Source organism: Saccopteryx bilineata, chromosome 5 (genome assembly GCF_036850765.1).
Source record: "Saccopteryx bilineata isolate mSacBil1 chromosome 5, mSacBil1_pri_phased_curated, whole genome shotgun sequence".
Lineage (NCBI taxonomy): Eukaryota > Metazoa > Chordata > Mammalia > Chiroptera > Emballonuridae > Saccopteryx > Saccopteryx bilineata.
This window is the reverse complement of record NC_089494.1, coordinates 167,280,466-167,298,929: the sequence shown is the minus strand read 5'-3', so window position 1 is coordinate 167,298,929 and position 18,464 is coordinate 167,280,466. Positions and strand designations below refer to the sequence as shown.

Here is an 18,464-nt window from a genome sequence, read left to right as displayed (position 1 = left end):
TTAGTATAAAAAGCAGTGCATAGGAGGATGTCCATGGTGCAGAAACATTTGTCCAGAAGTGTTAGTAGCCGATTATACTTCAGATCTACTAAGAACTCCCTCTATACTCTTATGTGATTTGCAGAATTCAGGAACAGAGTGTAGTTCTCTGTTGTGCTCTGGCTTACAGAAGGGGGCTCATTAATATGTAGTTTTCACACGTTTGTATACATGAGAATCCCTGCGGATCTTGTTAAAAGTGACAGTTCACAAGCTATATCAAAGCCCTCCTTCCTCTAAAATTATAAACCTGGGGTCTAAGAAGTGTCATTGCCTTTTAAACTACATCTACACCACTGGTGCTTGGTCTTGGCTATGTGTCACAACCACTTGAGAAATTAATAAATAGATAAGTGAGCCTGACCAGGCAGTGGTGCAGTGGATGGAGTGTCGGCCTGGGACACTGAGGACCCAGGTTCAAAACCCTGAGGTCACCAACTTGAGCGTGGAGTTGCTAGCGTGCACATGGGATCATAAACATGACCCCATGGTCACTGGCTTGATCCCAGAGGTCACTGGCTTTAGCAAGAGGTCACTGGTTCAGCTGGAGCCCCCCAGTCAAGACACATATAAGAAAGCAATCAATGAACAACTAAAGTACCACAGTAAAGAATTGGTGCTTTTCATCTGTCTCCCTTCCTGTCTGTCTCTCTCGCTAAAAAAAATAAAGAAATAGATGGTGAACAAGCATATGCAGAACACAGGACCTTCACCCAGAAATTCCAGCTCAGAGGTGAAGTCCCAACTGCATTTCAAGAAGTACCACCACTGTCTGAGTATGGCCAGGGTTGAGAACTGCTCTATAATTGGTGTAAATGCAAAAGCTGTGTGCACAGGTCATAACATAAACCTGGGTAAGGAAGGAACCACTAAATGTGTCTATGCATCAAAGAATTCAGGTGAGAAGTGGAGGGAACAAATCACTTTAAATGTGAAATCTATGAAACAGTCGCCAGCTAAGAAGATGCTTTTCTACTTTTTATTCAAATATTTTTATACTGTATGTATAATCAGTGTGCTTAAGCTTTAGCTAAGACTTTTCAGTTACATGAGAAATGTTTGTTTCTTTAGTGTATTAAGCATATACAGTTTCTTTGGGGGTAATCATCTAGTGGCCTGGAAGAGTTCAAGTGCCTGTCCAAGAGTGGCCCAGATACACTCAGTCCTCTACCGTGCTGTCTACTTGTGGCCGGGTGTCTGCTGTGGTTTCTAAACGTTGACTAAAAAGAAATGGGAATGTTTGTCTTTGTTCTTTGGATGTCTGGAAAAGATATAAAAGAATCTTGGGTTTTTTTCTTCATGTGAAGTTAGACTTTCTGAGAGATAAATGGAAGAACTTAATTAGCTTTTAAGCCAGGCTAATAAAAATTGGAATTATTATTGAATAGATCAGTAGCACTTCAAAATAGATACATAGGTGTGTGCCAGTGCACCGCACATAATTCACAAGTGATACAGACTTTTAATAACGTTTTTTAATGAAGAATAATTTCTTTAAGTTCACCATTTCTAGTTTAAAATGCACACTAAAGGACTTAAGCCATTGATTTTTTTTTTTTTTGTAAAATGAGTGATTCTGTATTATGTCATTATGTTATCCTCATTATTGTCATTTTTTTTTCATCTGAAAATCTGTTTGGTTTAAGTTTCAAAATATCAAGAAACAACTGCTTAATTCTCTAAGGTATTTCAAGTACAACATAATATTTTTTTATTCTTATGGTAAATGCTATTTTTACTATGCAAATTTTAAATATTTCTCTATCAAATACATTGGAAAGAGTATGTCTTTGAAATAAATTTTTACAGACTAATATTTTATATATAAAAGCATTTTACATGGATAAAGACAAAAATTATCAGATTTTATATCTGACCTTTTTCATTTTTAACAGAGCATTAAGAAGAAAAATACAAACAAACAAGAGATGAGCACATACCTGCGGTTCATTGTCTCCCGCATGAAGGAGAGGGTGAGTCTTGCCCGTGGGGATTGCCCTGAGTCTCCCAATTAGACTTCACTCCAGTTCACTCTTTAAAAGTTAATGACTTACAAGTAACAGATATGTATAGAGAAGTTTAAAGAGTGGGAACCACTGCTGTTGTATTTTTTTGTACAGTTAATCTATAATAGGCTTTTCGATTTCTTTTTGTTTTGTTTTTGATTTAGAACAGACATTTCTCTAGTTCTATTAGATTAGAAATATTTACATTATCACAATTTTGTTTTATCAGAATGAATGTTTTCATTTACAGTTAGTGTTTAAAATGAAATTGAACTTTCCAAAATTACTGTTCTATCAAAACCTTAAGAAATGCCATGTTAAACTATATATATAGTGCGTGTACATTTTTCTGTTAAGTTCTAAAGTACTTATTTAGAAATTGATATTTTACCTCTCTCTAGGCATGTTTAAAACTGATGTATCTAATGACCTTTCAGGCTATAGACCTTAATAAAAAGGGGAAGGACAGCAAACATCCGATGTACCGGAGGCTGGTGCACTCAGCAGTCGACGTCCCCACCATACAAGAGGTAAAGCCAGGCCTTCCGTCCTGCTTCAGATTCACCCGGTGGCTCCCAGGTGACTGAGAGACTTGCAGCTGAGCGTGATTCTGGGTGCCCTTCCTTCTTGAGGAGGGTGCGCCCACTCACTATTTTAGTAGAACCACCACATGTGCATGGCTGCTGTTTTAAATTCTGTGTGCTCGCTCTAGTGCAAATTGGGTGTCATCTTTTGAAAGGCCTGGTTTTAAGCAACCTGTAGGTTCTTGATACTTGTTGGTTAAAGCAAATGGATAGTAGCCTGGTCAATTTAATAATATTTTTGGTGTAGAGAATTCACATCTAGACATGGGTCCCTAGTTTCAGCAAGTAGCACTTTGGAGTTTTTCTCAAGGAAAAATAAGAGCATAGAACTAACCTAGAGTCTTGGGAAACAATGAAATGTACTTGAACAAAACAGTTATTCTTAAAGTTCTTAATTTTATCAATGCTAGCTGAGGATTGTTAGGTTTGTTAATATTTAATTACTAATTACAGTAAAATTTCATAGAACATGTAAACATGTTTTCAGTTAGGCTTGCTTAATTACTAATTCTATACCTTATGTGTCATTTTGAAATTTTAAAATCTAATGGTTGACCATAATAGCTTATAGGAAGACTATAAGAATTATTTGAAATTATCTTACAAGTTTCCTAATCCCCATAGCAGCTGAGAAGGACTGGAGGTTGTTATGTTAAAGTAGCTGGCAAATCCTTCAGTATAAACAAGTAATTGAAATTTTACCTACCACCCACAGATTTTATAGCCTGAGGCATAGCCTGTTTTCCTAAACTCTGAGGCTTCTGAAGTATGATGAACCCAGCTGCCTTTCCTGCCCATGCCTCTGCTCCTGCAGCTTCCCCTTCCTGTATGGCACCTTCCAGATCCCCAATCTGATCCCATTGGCTCATAGAGAACAATACTATATGGGTGGATATTTTGTCTTGGTCCTCTGCTTGGCAAGCTGGCCATGAGCAAAAAGCACCATAGGGAAAATGGAGGAAGCCATGATTTTTATGCTTTGAGGAGTTTATAATCCAGACCAAAATGCAAGCCATGAGGTACAGACTTCACAAATCACAATGGTGTGGTTGTCCCCACCTGGGAGTCTATTGGGCTACCTGGGGAGCTCCAGACAATGCCTACACCTGAGCCTATAGGACCCCAATACGATCAGAAATTCATTATTTGTAAATAAGCCCTGTGGCCCATGTGATGGACAGGAGGCAGGTACCTTCAGCTAGGGAATCTAGGGGGGAAGCCTTCCTGAAAAAAGGAAAACTGAATTGGATCTTAGAGGATTTCAATAGAAAGGTCGATTATCTTAATAATTCTGTAGAATTTTAGCATTTTAGCATTTAGTGGCCAAGCAATTTCAAACCTATTTCCTAAAAATATCACCAGGATAAAAAATTGTGTTCTTGCTGTCATTCTTTCTTAAAAAAGTTTGTCTTCCCCCAGAAACCCCTCAGATGTCCTCCATAATTCCATCTCTTTGGCAGCTAAAAACACAGCTACAGAGAAGTCAATTATGGAAATCCTTGACATATATCACTCCAATGGAGAAGAAACCCTGACATTGTATCAGTGCCTAAAAGAACATCTGGGCCTTTACTTTTTTTATTATTTATAAATTAGTACTTATTCCCAATTCAGATTTATAAACGTGTCTTTAGTTATGTTAAACTGTCAGAGAGGCTAACAGTTCTTTTTTTCCTTTTCTTGTCTTTACTCTCCTGTGTTATAAAATTGGGAGATATGTAGGTAGTTAGGGTCTTATCAACCACACACTGCAAAGCTTTCACTATTTACAAAGCTTATCAATAGTTTAGGCTGCCAAGTTCACTCTAGTAAATTAATCCATAGGACAGTGGTGGCTGGAGGATATCAGATCTGTTACACTTTACCATACTGTCACCTGACTGCCCGTGGAGTTGTGGGTTTCTCTTGCACAGTGTCTGTCAGCACTTGGGACAGAGTAGCTGTGATGTCTGGGAAATTCTGCTCTGTTCCATATTCTACATGTTAGCATAATACAGACAAATATTTTCACTAGTAACTCTTGCCATTTTGTTTTGACCACTGCAGAAAGTGAATGAAGGGAAATACCGAAGTTATGAAGAGTTCAAAGCTGATGCTCAGCTACTTCTCCACAACACAGTGATTTTCTATGGAGGTTGGATATTTTTTGTTTTTTGTTTTGCAATTTTTTTATACCATTTACATTCCATGTTGAAAAATATTTTTTATTAAACATATTAAATTTAATATTTTAATGATCTGTAAGTAATAATGTTATGGTTTAATCTTAAAAATATTTAGTAATGTTAGTTATAGCTTATAGAATTGATTGTTCTAAAGCGAAATACTAGTACACTAAATGATGAAAGTATTACTTTTTATAGTTTTACATATAAACTTATAAACTTAGTCGAGAGGCTTTTTATAAGCATTGTGATTAATTCTGGTTGTTTCCTAATTAGTATCTTTTAAAGGTAAAGAAAGAGGCTGCTCTGTATAGGAGAATTAGTGTTGTGTTAGATGTGAAATTAAAGCTGCCTGTAGAATTTTATTTTGCTATCTGAAATTTATTTAAAATATACATTTTGTTTTAAATGGTATATCTCCACTTCTGTCAAAATGAAAGACATTTTAAATGAGTATATTAATTTTGATTGTCTTATGTTCCCAGATTGCTGGTAATAGATATTTGTCTTTAATTACAGCAGACAGTGAGCAAGCTGACATAGCAAGGATGCTGTATAAAGATACCTGTCATGAGGTACTGTCTGTGCCTAATAAAACTCACGCTACATTCTAGATTAACTTATTTCAGAATTTCACTTGTCTTACATATATTTTAATTTTTCAATTTCTTTTAAATATAATTTTACCACTGCTCACAAAAATTAGGGGATCAAAGCCTGACTTGTGGTGGCGCAGTGGATAAAGCATCGACCTGGAATGCTGAGGTTGCTGGTTCAAAACCCCAGGCTTGCCTGGTCAAAGCACATATGAGAGTTGATGCTTCTTGCTCCTTCCTCTTCTCTCTCCCTTTCTCTCCCTCTCTCTAAAAATGAATAAAATCCAAAAAACAACAACCAAAAAACCCCCACAAAAATTAGGAGATCAGGGAACATGCATATACTCCAATATTTTTCAGCCTTTTGTATAGTGCAGTTTCACCAATGAAATAAAAGTTGGTTTTGCATCTCATTTGCATAAGTAACTTTTTGACATGTCTTTTGCTTTTCTGATGATTTTGTTTAATTTAAAAAAATGAAATGCTTTCTTTTATCACTTCGTATTTTTGTGAACAGTATATTTTCATGTTTGGCATACATAGAAAATAATGCAAATAGAAAATAATTCTGGAAGACTATTTTCAGAGGCATTCTGGGAGATTTAGTTACTAAGGAACTTCTACAAAGAAAATTTGCTCTTTTTAAACTACCCTTAAGGTTCTGGGTTTTTTTAAAGAGAGAGAGAGACAGAAAGAAAGGGAGAGAGTTGAGAAGCATCAACTTGTAATAGCACTTTAGTTGTTCATTGATTGCTTTCTCATATCTGCCTTGCCTGGGGGGCTCTAGCTGAGCCAGTGACCCCTTGCTCAAACCAAATGAGCCCACTCTTAAGCCAGAGACCTCAGGCTTTCAAACTTGGGTCCTCAGCCTCCCTAGTTGATACTCTATTCACTGTACTACACCACCTGGTCAGGCACTACACTTAAGGTATTAGTTACCTAATGCGTGTGCATGTTTTGTATGGTGTAGGTGTTCAACAGGTGTTACCCTATTTGAATAAAATATACTACGAAGACAAAAAAGAATAAATAAATGAATTATATATTTTGGGAAGTTTTTTTTGTGCATGGTCTTATTTGAAATACTCATTTGTAACCATGTCTTTGTGAAAGTGTCTCAATTATTTTTGTTTCTTGAGTTAATTTCAAATCTGACTTTTTAAAATTCATTTAGCAAGTATTTATTGAGTGTCCACTATGTGGTATGCAGTGTGTTGGGAAGAATGAAATAGTGATCGTGGTACTGGCTTCTTTCTGATGGAGATGTATTCTGAAGGGGGAGACTCAAAAAAACCCACAAAATATGTTTCTTTATAAGTTGTAAAAGAATGTTATGAAAGAAAACAAGGACTGCCTGACCAGGTGGTGGTGCAGTAGATAGAGCATTGGACTAGGATGCGGAGGACCCAGGTTCGAGACCCTGAGGTCTCCAGCTTGAGCACGGGCTCATCTGGTTTGAGCAAAGCTCACCAGCTTGGACCCAAGGTCGCTACCTTGAGCAAGGGATCACTCAGTCTGCTGAAGCCTGCCCCCCGCCCCGCCCCCCCCTCCCATCAAGGCACATATGAGAAAGCAATCAAGGAACAACTAAGGTGTCGCAATGAAAAATGAATGATAGATGCTTCTCATCTCTCTCCGTTCCTATTTGTCCCTGTCTATCCCTCTCTCTGACTCTCTGTCTCTGTAAAAAAAAATTAAATAAAAACAAGGACTAAAATGGAGAATATGGCAAAGTAAGGATGGCTGTTATTGGTAGTGGATATTTTATGTAAAGATGAAGACGACCTTTCTGAGGAAATTGCATTAATCCAAGTGCTAAATAGTCAAAGGCACCGGTGAAGCTGGAAAGCAGAGGTCAAACATGCCAGGCCTTGTAAGGAATTTGTCTTCTATTTTAAGTGCAGTCCAGGACCAAGGGGGTAATTTGAAAGGAAAGCAGCACGTTCCAGTATTATTGAAAACTTAAAATTTAAGCTTAGGAACAAAATTTAAGGCTATTTGTGTATATGAATGAGAATGTTAATTTGCATGGATCTGTTTTATGTAGTGTAATACACATGTGTATTTTACATAGGCTAAAATAGTTGCTTTTTTTTTTCAGCTGGATGAGCTGCAGCTTTGCAAGAACTGCTTCTATTTGTCAAATGCTCGTCCTGACAATTGGTTCTGCTATCCTTGTGTATGTGACATTTGTGGTTTTTGTTTTTTACCTCTTAAATTTATGATGCTCTAAGGAAGTTTATTTAGTTTGCTCAAAGGTTATAATCTTTCCTAAATATGCTTTTTTATATAATGTTATGTATGGTTTTAATGAGTATAAAAACAGACATGGGAAAAACAACTTGGGATATTCATTTCAGACTTTAAAATGAGGAACTTAGGAATAAGCATTGAGTCCCATAATAGATTTTGGTTTTCCTTTCATTCTTTCATAAGAAGTCTAAGGCTTTGTATGTGTTTATAGCTGTGTAATTTCCCCTAAAATGACATGATTTGAGGAAGGGAACTGACAAGAAGTCTGTGAGTGTTTTGGGGACCCCAAAGGTACGGGTATTAAAGGTCACCTGAGAGCAGCCAGTCTTTGAGAAGTCACTGTGCTTTTCAGTTCTTTGACAGTTTTATTAACCCTTTGAGTAGTGAGTTTTTTTCATGCTCGCTGATCCCCAGGAGTGAGTTTTGTTTTTTGTTTTTTGAAAAAATGAAATTAGTTCCAGTTACTCTGGATGGTCAGGAGGCACAAGGATGTACATGAACATTCGTACTACTCAAAGTGTTCAGTTTAGGAAATTTTGGATCTCTGATTAGGTAGGTTTGAATCGGCCTAAAATTCTCCCATTTCTAACAGGCTCATGAAACACAGTGAGGGCCTCTGTTTGCCCCACTGCCTCATTACATAGTGCTATTAAGTGAGAAGTTTTCCTATCTCTTCAGAAATGATGGTCCATTTCCTACTCCAATGCATACTTTAATTTTTGAGGTTTTTCTTGGAGGCAACATCAGTCAATCCCAGAGGAAAAAAAGTTTTTTGTGTTTAGTTAGCAAAAAGAAATGTTTTCAACATAATGAATTATACTTGACTAAATAGTTCAATATTAATGATTATTTGTATCTAATACTTTAAAAATAATATGACAAGGTAAAACATTTTATTTTCCAGATACCTAATCATGAACTGGTTTGGGCTAAAATGAAAGGTTTTGGATTCTGGCCAGCCAAAGTCATGCAGAAAGAGGACAATCAGGTTGACGTCCGCTTCTTTGGTCACCACCATCAAAGGTAATCACAATACCATGTTCAGCAGTCATAGATGAGCTTCTAAGGCAGTGGTTGTCAACCTTTCTAATGCCGTGACTCCGCAATACAGTTCCTCATGTTGCGGTGACCCCAAACCAAAAAATTTTGGTGGCTACTTCATAACTGGAATTTTGCTACAGTTATGATTCGGAATATAAATACCTGATATGCATTATGTATTTTCCGATGGCTTTAGGCGACCCCGCTGGGGTCGCGACCCACAGGTTGAGAACTGCTGTTCTAAGGAGTTCTGAGACCAAGTCCGGCTGTTGTCAGTGTTCCAGTGGCCTTCTCATTAGAAACAGCATGAAATTTTTTTAAATTAAAGAAATAAATCATCACATAACTTGACTAGTCAACTACCAATGATTTGTATAAGTTGTGTTTCTAGGTATATTTCAGATATTGTTTACTAAGCAAGACAATTTCAGTAACTAACACTGTTGAACTCTTAGATGCATACTAATGTTCGGACTGAATTCCTAATGACAGTGGAGGGAGACCAATCTTGAGGATGTGTCCATTTCATAGTATTGTAATGACATTATGGTTGTTTCAACCATCTTTTCAAGGCTCTGTTAAAGAGCCATAGACAAGGCCCTGGCCCAGTTGGCTCAGTGGAGTGGGCTAGAGAGTTATCACAACATGCTAAGGTTGCAGGTTCAATCACTGGTCAGGGCACATACAGGAATCAAACAGTAAATGCATAAATAAGTGGAACAACAAATCTCTCCCCCTCCCCCTCCCCCTCCCCCTCCCCCTCCCCCTCCCCCTCCCCCTCCCCCTCCCTCTCCCTCTCCCTCTCCCTCTCCCTCCCCTTCCTCTTACTCCTGTTCCCCCTTTTTCCCGTTCCCCCTTTTTCCCCTTTTCCCCTTCTTCCCCCTTTTCCTCTTCTTCCCCCTTCCCTTTTCTCCTCCCTTCTTCTCTCTCTAAAACTTAATTTTTTTAAAAAGCCATACAAAAATAATCAACTTGGGAGTAAAAGAGTGTGTCAATCTTGAGATTTAAGAATATATATGAAGGCCCTGGCCAATTGGCTCAGTGGTAGAGCGTCGGCCTGGTGTGCAGAAGTCCGGGTTCGATTCCCGGCCAGGGCACACAGGAGAAGCGCCCATCTGCTTCTCCACCCCTCCCCCTCTCCTTCCTCTCTGTCTCTCTCTTCCCCTCCCGCAGCGAGGCTCCATTGGAGCAAAGATGGCCCGGGCGCTGGGGATGACTCCTTGGCCTCTGCCCCAGGCACTAGAGTGGCTCTAGTCGCAACAGAGCGAGGCCCCAGAGGGGCAGAGCATCTCCCCCTGGTGGGCAGAGCGTCACCCCCTGGTAGGCGTGCCAGGTGGATCCCAGTTGGGCGCATGCGGGAGTCTGTCTGTCTCTCCATTTCCAGCTTCAAAAAAAAAATACAAAAAAAAAAAAAAAGAACGTATATGAATACTTTGTGTGCATAAGAATTACATGCATAGCCTGACCTGTGGTGGCGCAGTGGGTAAAGTGTCAACTTAGAATGCTGAGGTCGTGGGTTTGAAACCCTGGGCTTGCCTGGTCAAGGCACATATGGAAGTTGATGCTTCCTGCTCATTTCCCCTTCCCTCTCTCTCTTTCTCTTTCTCCCTCCCTCCCACCCTCTAAAAATGAATAAATAAAATCTAAAAGAAAATTATAATTTAAAAAAAAAAGAATTGTATGCATAGAACTACCAGACATTGTTTCCAATCTAGATTTTAAAGTTTCTCTTCTAGGAACATGTATACATAAAAGCTTCAAAATTGACATTTTAAGAATATATGTATCTCAAGGGTAAAAACTTTTTTTCATTGTATTATTTTTTTTAATTTTATTGATCTTAGAGAGGAAGGGGGAGAGAGCAAAAGAAAAGCATTTATTTGTTCCACCTATCTGTGCACTCACTGATCGATTCTTACATGTGCCCTGATTGGAGATCAAACCTGCAACCTTGGTATATCAGAATGATACTCTAACTAGCTGAGATACCCACCGGGCAAAAACTCATTATATTAAAATTATTTTTGGCATAGTTAATTAAGTATTTCACACAAAAATGCTAAATTATACAGTAAAATTATAGCTACCTCCTTTATTAAAGCCTTAAATTTTATTGCACATTGAAAATTAGAAAATCTAAAATATTATTCTAAATAATATGTCATTAAAGTATTGACTGTAAAAGTAAATTTAAGTATTATGAACTAATCATAGGACTCAGAGATTAATGAAACTAATCAAGCCATAATATGAAAAACAATTCACATGAAATTTAGGAGGCTTCATTTAATACAGATATTAAAGGTAAAATGCCAAAAGTCAGCCACATGATCAGGGATTTAAATTTACAATCCATGAAGTGTTTGTCTCCTGTCGTACCTGGAAGATAAGTGTCTTGTATAGTTGTTATTACTATAAGAGAAGGTATAGAACGAGGGACTTGATTTCTCTTCATAGTGAATTTTTACCTAGTCTTCATTTAATTGAAATAGAAGTTTAATTCTAAGAAACCTGTGAATCATGTAAATTTCCAAAGAAAAAGTACTAGTCATTTTTTTTCTTTTTCATAGATAGATGCACACTTAGCTGACACGGTTTTTCATAGCAAGAAACATTAGTTAAATAGTGATGCTGTAATTTAATACAAAATGAATGTTTTAATTGTATAATTATTAAGTGGTAATTTTTAATGTTACATGCTCATGTTTTATTCATTTTGTTTCAGTTTCCCATCAAAAAGGGCAGGGAAGCAGTGCACACTTTACAAGTGAGTTGAGGGCAGTGTCTCTGTAGAAACACTAACTTGTATAAATCAAAATTGATACCAGGGAAGATTGAGTGGTTAGATTTGTGTCCTTGTGCCATCATTTTCTACTCTAGTCTTAGATTAGTCTCTTTGAGCCTTGTTTCCTCACTTGTAAAATAGAGGCTTCAATAGTAACTTAGAGTTTTGTAAGGTTTAAAGAAATTTTTATATATAAAAACCTAAGCATAGTGCCTGGTATGTAGCAAATAGTAAAGTTTAGCATTATAATACAACTATGCAAACTACAGAGGAAAAGTTAGATTCACTTTTTAAAATTTTGTCAAATAAAACAGTTAACTTAGAAAAACAAGAATCTGGTTATGTACTTCTAGGTTAGACTGACAGAATTTACCTGTAATTTTTTTTCTCTTTCATCAATTTTCAAACAGCTTTATGCTGCTCACAAAAATTAGGGGATCAAGGAACGAGCAGATACTCCAGTACTTCCAGCCTTTTGTCTAGTGCATTTTCACCAATGAAATAAAAGTTGGTTTTGCATCGCATTTGCATAATTGAACAGCTTTCTTTGACTTGTTTGCTTTTCTGATGTTCTTGTTTAATAGAAAATAATCAAATGCTTTTTTCCATATTCATTTTGAAATATCCCCTAATTTTGTGAACAGTATATCTTCAGCTATGAGTGATATTTTATTGTTAATTTGTCTTTATGTCATTAATTATATTATTCAGAAAATATTTTAAAGACTATTTGAGCTAATCTATACGGCTCCTTAGAGTAAGTTTGCCATCTGAAGAGAGAATAAAAACAATTACATTTCCAAAGAGGGTTTTTTTCTCCTAAAACTTCTTATTTTCTGTTAGATTTTATCTAAAAAATGCTGGACAGATGGGACCCGAAGGCTTTTATTTTAGAAAATAAAAAATCTACAATTTTACTATCAGTCTAGTCTTTTTACTTTCCTTGTTACAGTGTGGAACACAAATAAGATATTTGAAATGAAGGACTGATGAGGGAATACCTATTACTAATTTTACTCTATCATGTTAGAACTTTTTTTTATTTTTTTATTTTTTTTATTTTCTTTTCTTTTACAGCGACAGAGAGAGGGATAGACAGGCAGGAACGGAGAGATGAGAAGCATCAATCATTAGTTATTTATTGCGCATTGCAACACCTTAGTTGTTCATTGATTGCTTTCTCATATGTGCCTTGACCGCAGGCCTTCAGCAGACCCAGTAACCCCTTGCTTGAGCCAGTGACCTTGGGCTCAAGCTGGTGAGCTTTTTGCTCAAACCAGATGAGCCCGCGCTCAAGCCAGCGACCTCGGGGTCTCGAACCTGGGTCTTCCGCATCCCAGTCCGACGCTTTACCCGCTGCGCCACCACCTGGTCAGGCTATCATGTTAGAACTTAATTTATTAAATATATCATGAGTATAACTTTAAAAATTATACTCATAAGTTTTAATAACCTGAGCAACATGTTCTACCCTAGTAAGTGCCCCATAGCTACAAGTTTTAAGTTTTCATTAAGCTTTTTATTTTTAAACTCTTGTAACCAGTTCAGTAGTATTAAATACATTCACACTGTTACATAGGAGTCAGCACCAATATTCTTCTGCCAGTTCATATCTTTACATATAGGTAGAAAAATATGTTTTAACAAATATATGATTTCAGACTAGTCCCTTCTGTACATTCAGAACATGCTACTCCATCCCTCCACTCTGAGCAAGTTGTAGTGTTTTAGGGAGAAAGGCAACTATGATCCCTCTGAGTTCAAATGGGGGTTTTGTAGTATTTGCAAGGTTTTGCCTGCTAGAATAAAAAAAGTAGCCAATGAGGTCTTTGTGTCAGCAAGGTGAAATCTTTCTGCTGCATGTAGTTGAAGGGGGGGGGCATAGCCAGGATGAGCTGGCAGGAGGAACTCAGGAAACTATAAGAAAATAATAACGTTTTTAATTTCATTTGCCATCAGATCCTTGAGCCATTTTATTCTGCATATACTCAGCATTCATTGTATAGATAAAGTCAAATTAGATTATACGTTTATTGAACACTTTAAATTATGGAGTGTTTGCCATTTTCACTTTAATTTTTCTATAGACCAGATTGCATACCCACTGATGTCCTTTAAAACTAAAATCTGATTACAGTAATGGAGTTGATTAAAAGAGGATAGGAATGTATTATGAACTCCTTTAAGAGTTAAGTCCCATCTATATTAAAATAGATATGAATCAATTTTATTATATCCATGGGATAAATAGATAATTTAAGTTAAGGGGAAAATACTCTCATAGTTCAGGAGTTTGTTTCAGGTAGTCAGCACTGTTCATAACAAAACTGACTTAAAACCCACTGCTTTTAAAAACTGAAGTAAAATACTTTTATTGATTGCCTGGTATATAATAGGTGCTCAATAAATGTTTGTTGACAAAGTAAATATATACAATATTCATTCAAGATCTAGTGGCTAGGAACTCTTCCACAAGCAAAATTTCCGACACTTTTTTTTTTTTGTAAGCGATAGGAACAGATAGGGACAGACAGAAAGGGAGAGCGATCAGTTCTTTGTTGCAGCACCTTAGTTGTTCATTAATTGCTTTCTCATGTGCCTTGACCGGTAGGCTACAGCAGTACGAGTCACCCCTTGCTCAAGTCAGTGACCTTGGGCTTCAAGCCAGTGACCTTTGGATTCAAGCCAGCAACCATGGGGTCATGTGTATGATCCCACACTCAAGCTGGTGAGACTGCGCTCAAGCCTGTGACCTTGAGGTTTCAAACCTAGGTCCTCTGCATCCCAGTTCGACACACTGTCCACTGCCCCACCACCGCTTGGTCAGGCTCCTATGCACTTTTTACATTAGAGTTTTCAAAGTGTATTTTTGATTTCTAATAAAGCACTTATGTCAGAAAAGACATTGTTAATGTGAAAGTTAAATATTTACATAGCAGTTTAAACTTAATTTTTAGTTATCAACGTATAATAATATGAATTATTATGTAAAAGTGCTTTTAAATTGTAAAACAAGTAGCTTGACCTCTGACCTGCTTGTAGAAGCTATTATTCTGGTTCAGGCCTGTGCGCCACGATTCTAAGATTACTTTAGAACAATTGCAGGCCTAGTATAACAATCGCAGGTTTATTATATCTAAAACTCAATAATGATAGGCCAGGAATGACAACTGTGATATCTTATACATTGTAAACAGAATACTGAAAAGAATAAATCTTTCTATGTTCATAGTGCTGTATCCCAGCTTATATCCTGTGCTCTAGAAAATGTCTTCCTAACTGCTTCTCACAAACCATTATAGTCTCCTGTCTCATTTGTGACATTCCCCTGTCCCAGATTTCTCTCCTCTACCGGTCTCCTATTTAAATCTTATGTATCTTTCAAGATCAAGCCCAAGTGAAACCCTGTGGCTACTCACAACCAAATGAAACTCATTTCCTCTCAGAGCATCCTAGCATCACCTTGACTACTTGCTGCATTGCATTCTTATCATTTCCAGTTCTTTCTGACAAAGTATAAGGTCCTTAAAGGCAGAGGCAAGGTATATAGAACTGTATGTATAGAATTAGGCACAGTGACTTCCCTCACTGAGCTCCAGCCACTAAATAATAGCTTATCTTAACCCTCACTTAACAGTCAAGATCAGATAGTCTCCTTCACTGTTGTATGCTTTGTGGTGCCTTCATTGGTACACAGTAAGCAGCATTCTAGATGAGTACTAATTTGTCCAGTCTAATGATTAATACCCAGGAAAGTTTTCTTGAATTTTTGGCATTTTCCCCAATAAAACCAAGTATAGTTTTTCATTCTGTTTAGACCAAGATTACATATAATTCAGTGACTCTTGAAGTCGTGTTCATAGCTATATATTTGGTTGCTGAATGATATAAACACTTCATTCATTCATTAAGCATGGTTCATCTAATGAATAGGATGTGATATAAATATAACTCACTAATAGTTTTTTGAAGCCCTCATTAAGTGTGTGTAACTCATGAAAATTTCTGGGCATTTTTAAATGATTCTTGTAGTTCTTTTTTCTAATTTTGTTTTTTAAGTGAGGAGCAGGGAGGCAGAAAGACAGACTCCCACATGTGCCACCCTATGGGGGGTGCTCTTCCCATCTGGGCAGCTGAGCTATTTTAGTGCCTGAGATGAGGCCATGGAGCCATCATTTAAGTGCCCGGGGCCAACTTGCTCCAACCATGCCATGGCTGTGGAGGGGAAGAGAAAGAAAGAGAAGGGAACAGGATAGGGGTGGAGGAGCAGATGATCGCTTCTCCTGTGTGCCCTGAGAATCAAACCCGAGATATCCATACACTAGGCCAACGCTCTACCACTGAGCCAGCTGGCCAGGGCCAATTCTTGTCGTTCTAATCTCTGAATAGCTACATTTTGAGTAATTTATAGTATTTAGATCAACAAGAGATAACATTTGGAAAGGACTCATACAGAATGGTTGTATAAGCCATGATAAGCTTAAGCTGGTTAAAGAAAACAGTGGATAGCCCTGGCCAGATAGCTCGGTTGGTTGGAGCATCGTCCTGAAGGACAGTTCAGGTTGCCAGTTCAATCCTGGTCAGGGCACATACAGGAACAGGTGTTCTTATTTCTCTCCTGCTCTCAAATAAATATCTCCTATAAAATAAAATAAAAAAAATAGAAAGAAAACAGTGAACAGTTCTGAGATATTTGAATCACTTCAATTCTGAGAACTTTGCTTTAATGACTAAAAACAACAGAAGTTACCTCGCCTGTTTTCTACTTGGTAAGAGTTTCTTTTTTTTCAAGCCATCACTAAGAGCCTCAGTAAATTGGAATTCCACAAATCATACTTTACAGTGAGTAGAGTCCACCACCAATTTGGAGATTTCTAACAATACCTTTAAATGTTGCTAGGGCTTGGATTCCTTCTGAAAACATACAGGATATCACAGTCAATGTCCATCGGCTGCATGTTAAGCGCAGTATGGGTTGGAAAAAGGCTTGTGATGAGCTGGAACTGCATCAGCGTTTCCTTCGTGAGGGAAGATTTTGGAAGTCTAAGAATGAGGACCGTGGGGAGGAGGAGGCAGAATCCAGTATCTCCTCTACCAGCAATGAGCAGGTGAGTGGTGTCCCCATAGAAACTACCCATCAGTTATTTTAAATGTGAACATTGTTAGTGCACACTCCTCACTATAAAGAGAAGATTCTAACATTATTCCTTCCTTTCATGTAAACATTTGTAAAGTGCTCTGCAAAAGAAACTGAACTCAATTCAAGTAGCTAAGCTACCCACAACCCTGATCTGACCCTGCCAGTTTGAAGAGAGTGCTATATTTACCCATGTAGTAGATGTACCCTTTTTTGAAAAATTTGGGGTCTAAAAACTGGGTGTGCCTTATACAGTGGTTGTAGTTTTTCTGCTTGCATTTTGCACTTATTTTTGTACTCATTGTTGTAGATGAATAAAACTTGAGTTCCATAGCTTTATGTAATACATTTCTATTTTCAGATTTTGGGCCCCAAAATTAAGGTGTGTCTTATATATGGGGATACAATAAATGTGCTGCTCCTCTTCCAAAGGCCCATTTGTTCTTTCAAGCCATGCACATCAGAGTACTAATGAGAAAGTGGTAACTTCAGAACAGAGCAAGTAACTTCATACCTGTGGGTCCATGGTTAGTACAGTGGTCCCTCATCTATTGCGGGGGTTAGGTTCCAGAAAATCCATGATGTAGCAACCTTATATTTATTATTTATATATTTTTAAGGTTTTATAAATCCTCTCCACACGTTCATAAACCTTTCCCCACACTATTAACCTTTCCCACACTTATTTTGCTTATTTTACCACAAAAATAATTAAAATAATATATAAAAATACCTATATACTGCAAAATCCCGCCATATAATGAAAAATTCATGATACAAAATTAGATACATACAATTTAAAAATCAGTGATACTGCGAAAAGTGAACTGTAGTATGGTTAGGGACGACTATATTTTCAGCAGAGAAGTGTTTCATATTATCTGTAGTAATATGCTGTTACTTTTATGGCACCCACAGCTAAAGGTCACTCAAGAACCAAGAGCAAAGAAAGGGCGACGTAATCAAAGTGTGGAACCCAAAAAGGAAGTAAGTTGTGCATCTTACATTTTCTATGTGGCTTGACATAGGAAATGTTTTCAAAGTTATGGTCAAGACAGTTGTTCATGATGTGCACTTGTGAAATGCATTTCTGTCAGTCAGATAATACCAAACAAGTGTGAACCCAGTCCTCTGACCTTTCTGTCATTAAGTGTCATGTCTCTGCCTCAGTTAGGCAGCCACTAATGAAGTGGGAGTGCACTTTGCAGAGTTTCCTAGAACTTTGGTATGTTCTCATAGCATTATTAAACATAAAGTATTTATCTAGCACATCAGTTAGGCCAACAATTTAAAACTGAAGAAAAGTATGGTAAGCTCAGCCTTTTGTAAAAGTTGTAAAACCAGGCGTAAATCTGGAAAGTCCAAACATATATTCAATGAAAAATGGTTTAGGATTTTAGGAAATGAGTTAATGAATCAAATCCAAAAAAAGTGCCTATAAATTGATAATGATTTTCTATCATAAAATTTTTTGTTTAGTCTTAAAAGCAAAAAAAAATAATATGTAATGAAATTATAGATGAGGTTACGGTTTAGAATTACTGAACTCAATTGTATGGTGGTATTTATTTTTTCAATTTTTAATTTTGTTTTTTTTTATTAATTTTAATGGAGTGACTGATAAATCAGGGTACATATGTTCAGAGAAAACAGCTCTAGGTTATTTTGCCATTTGATTATGCTGCATTCCCATCACACAAAGTCCAATTGTCTTCCGTCACTTTCTAACTGGTTTTCTTTGTGCCTCTCCCCTCCCCCACCCCACCCCTCTCCTTCCCCCCACCCCGTAACCCCCACTCTTGTCCATGTCTCTTAGTCTTATTTTTATGTCCCACCTATGTATGGAATCATATAGTTC

At 37.2% G+C, this 18,464-nt stretch overlaps 1 protein-coding gene across 11 annotated transcripts in view; it reads left to right on the top strand.

Annotated features, from left to right (window-relative positions):
* Positions 1 to 18,464, top strand: part of ZMYND11 (zinc finger MYND-type containing 11) — a 173,058-nt gene that overhangs the window by 122,057 nt on the left and 32,537 nt on the right. For 8 of the 11 annotated variants that reach the window (XM_066279220.1, XM_066279227.1, XM_066279219.1 and 5 more), the window contains 8 exons: positions 1,935 to 2,012; positions 2,483 to 2,575; positions 4,676 to 4,763; positions 5,314 to 5,369; positions 7,492 to 7,569; positions 8,548 to 8,666; positions 16,370 to 16,577; positions 17,525 to 17,593. In XM_066279220.1, the coding sequence (XP_066135317.1) occupies positions 1,935 to 2,012; positions 2,483 to 2,575; positions 4,676 to 4,763; positions 5,314 to 5,369; positions 7,492 to 7,569; positions 8,548 to 8,666; positions 16,370 to 16,577; positions 17,525 to 17,593 (789 nt within the window). The remainder of the gene's footprint in view (positions 1 to 1,934; positions 2,013 to 2,482; positions 2,576 to 4,675; positions 4,764 to 5,313; positions 5,370 to 7,491; positions 7,570 to 8,547; positions 8,667 to 16,369; positions 16,578 to 17,524; positions 17,594 to 18,464) is intronic. The other 3 variants (XM_066279229.1, XM_066279224.1, XM_066279222.1) reach the window with 1 other exon arrangement.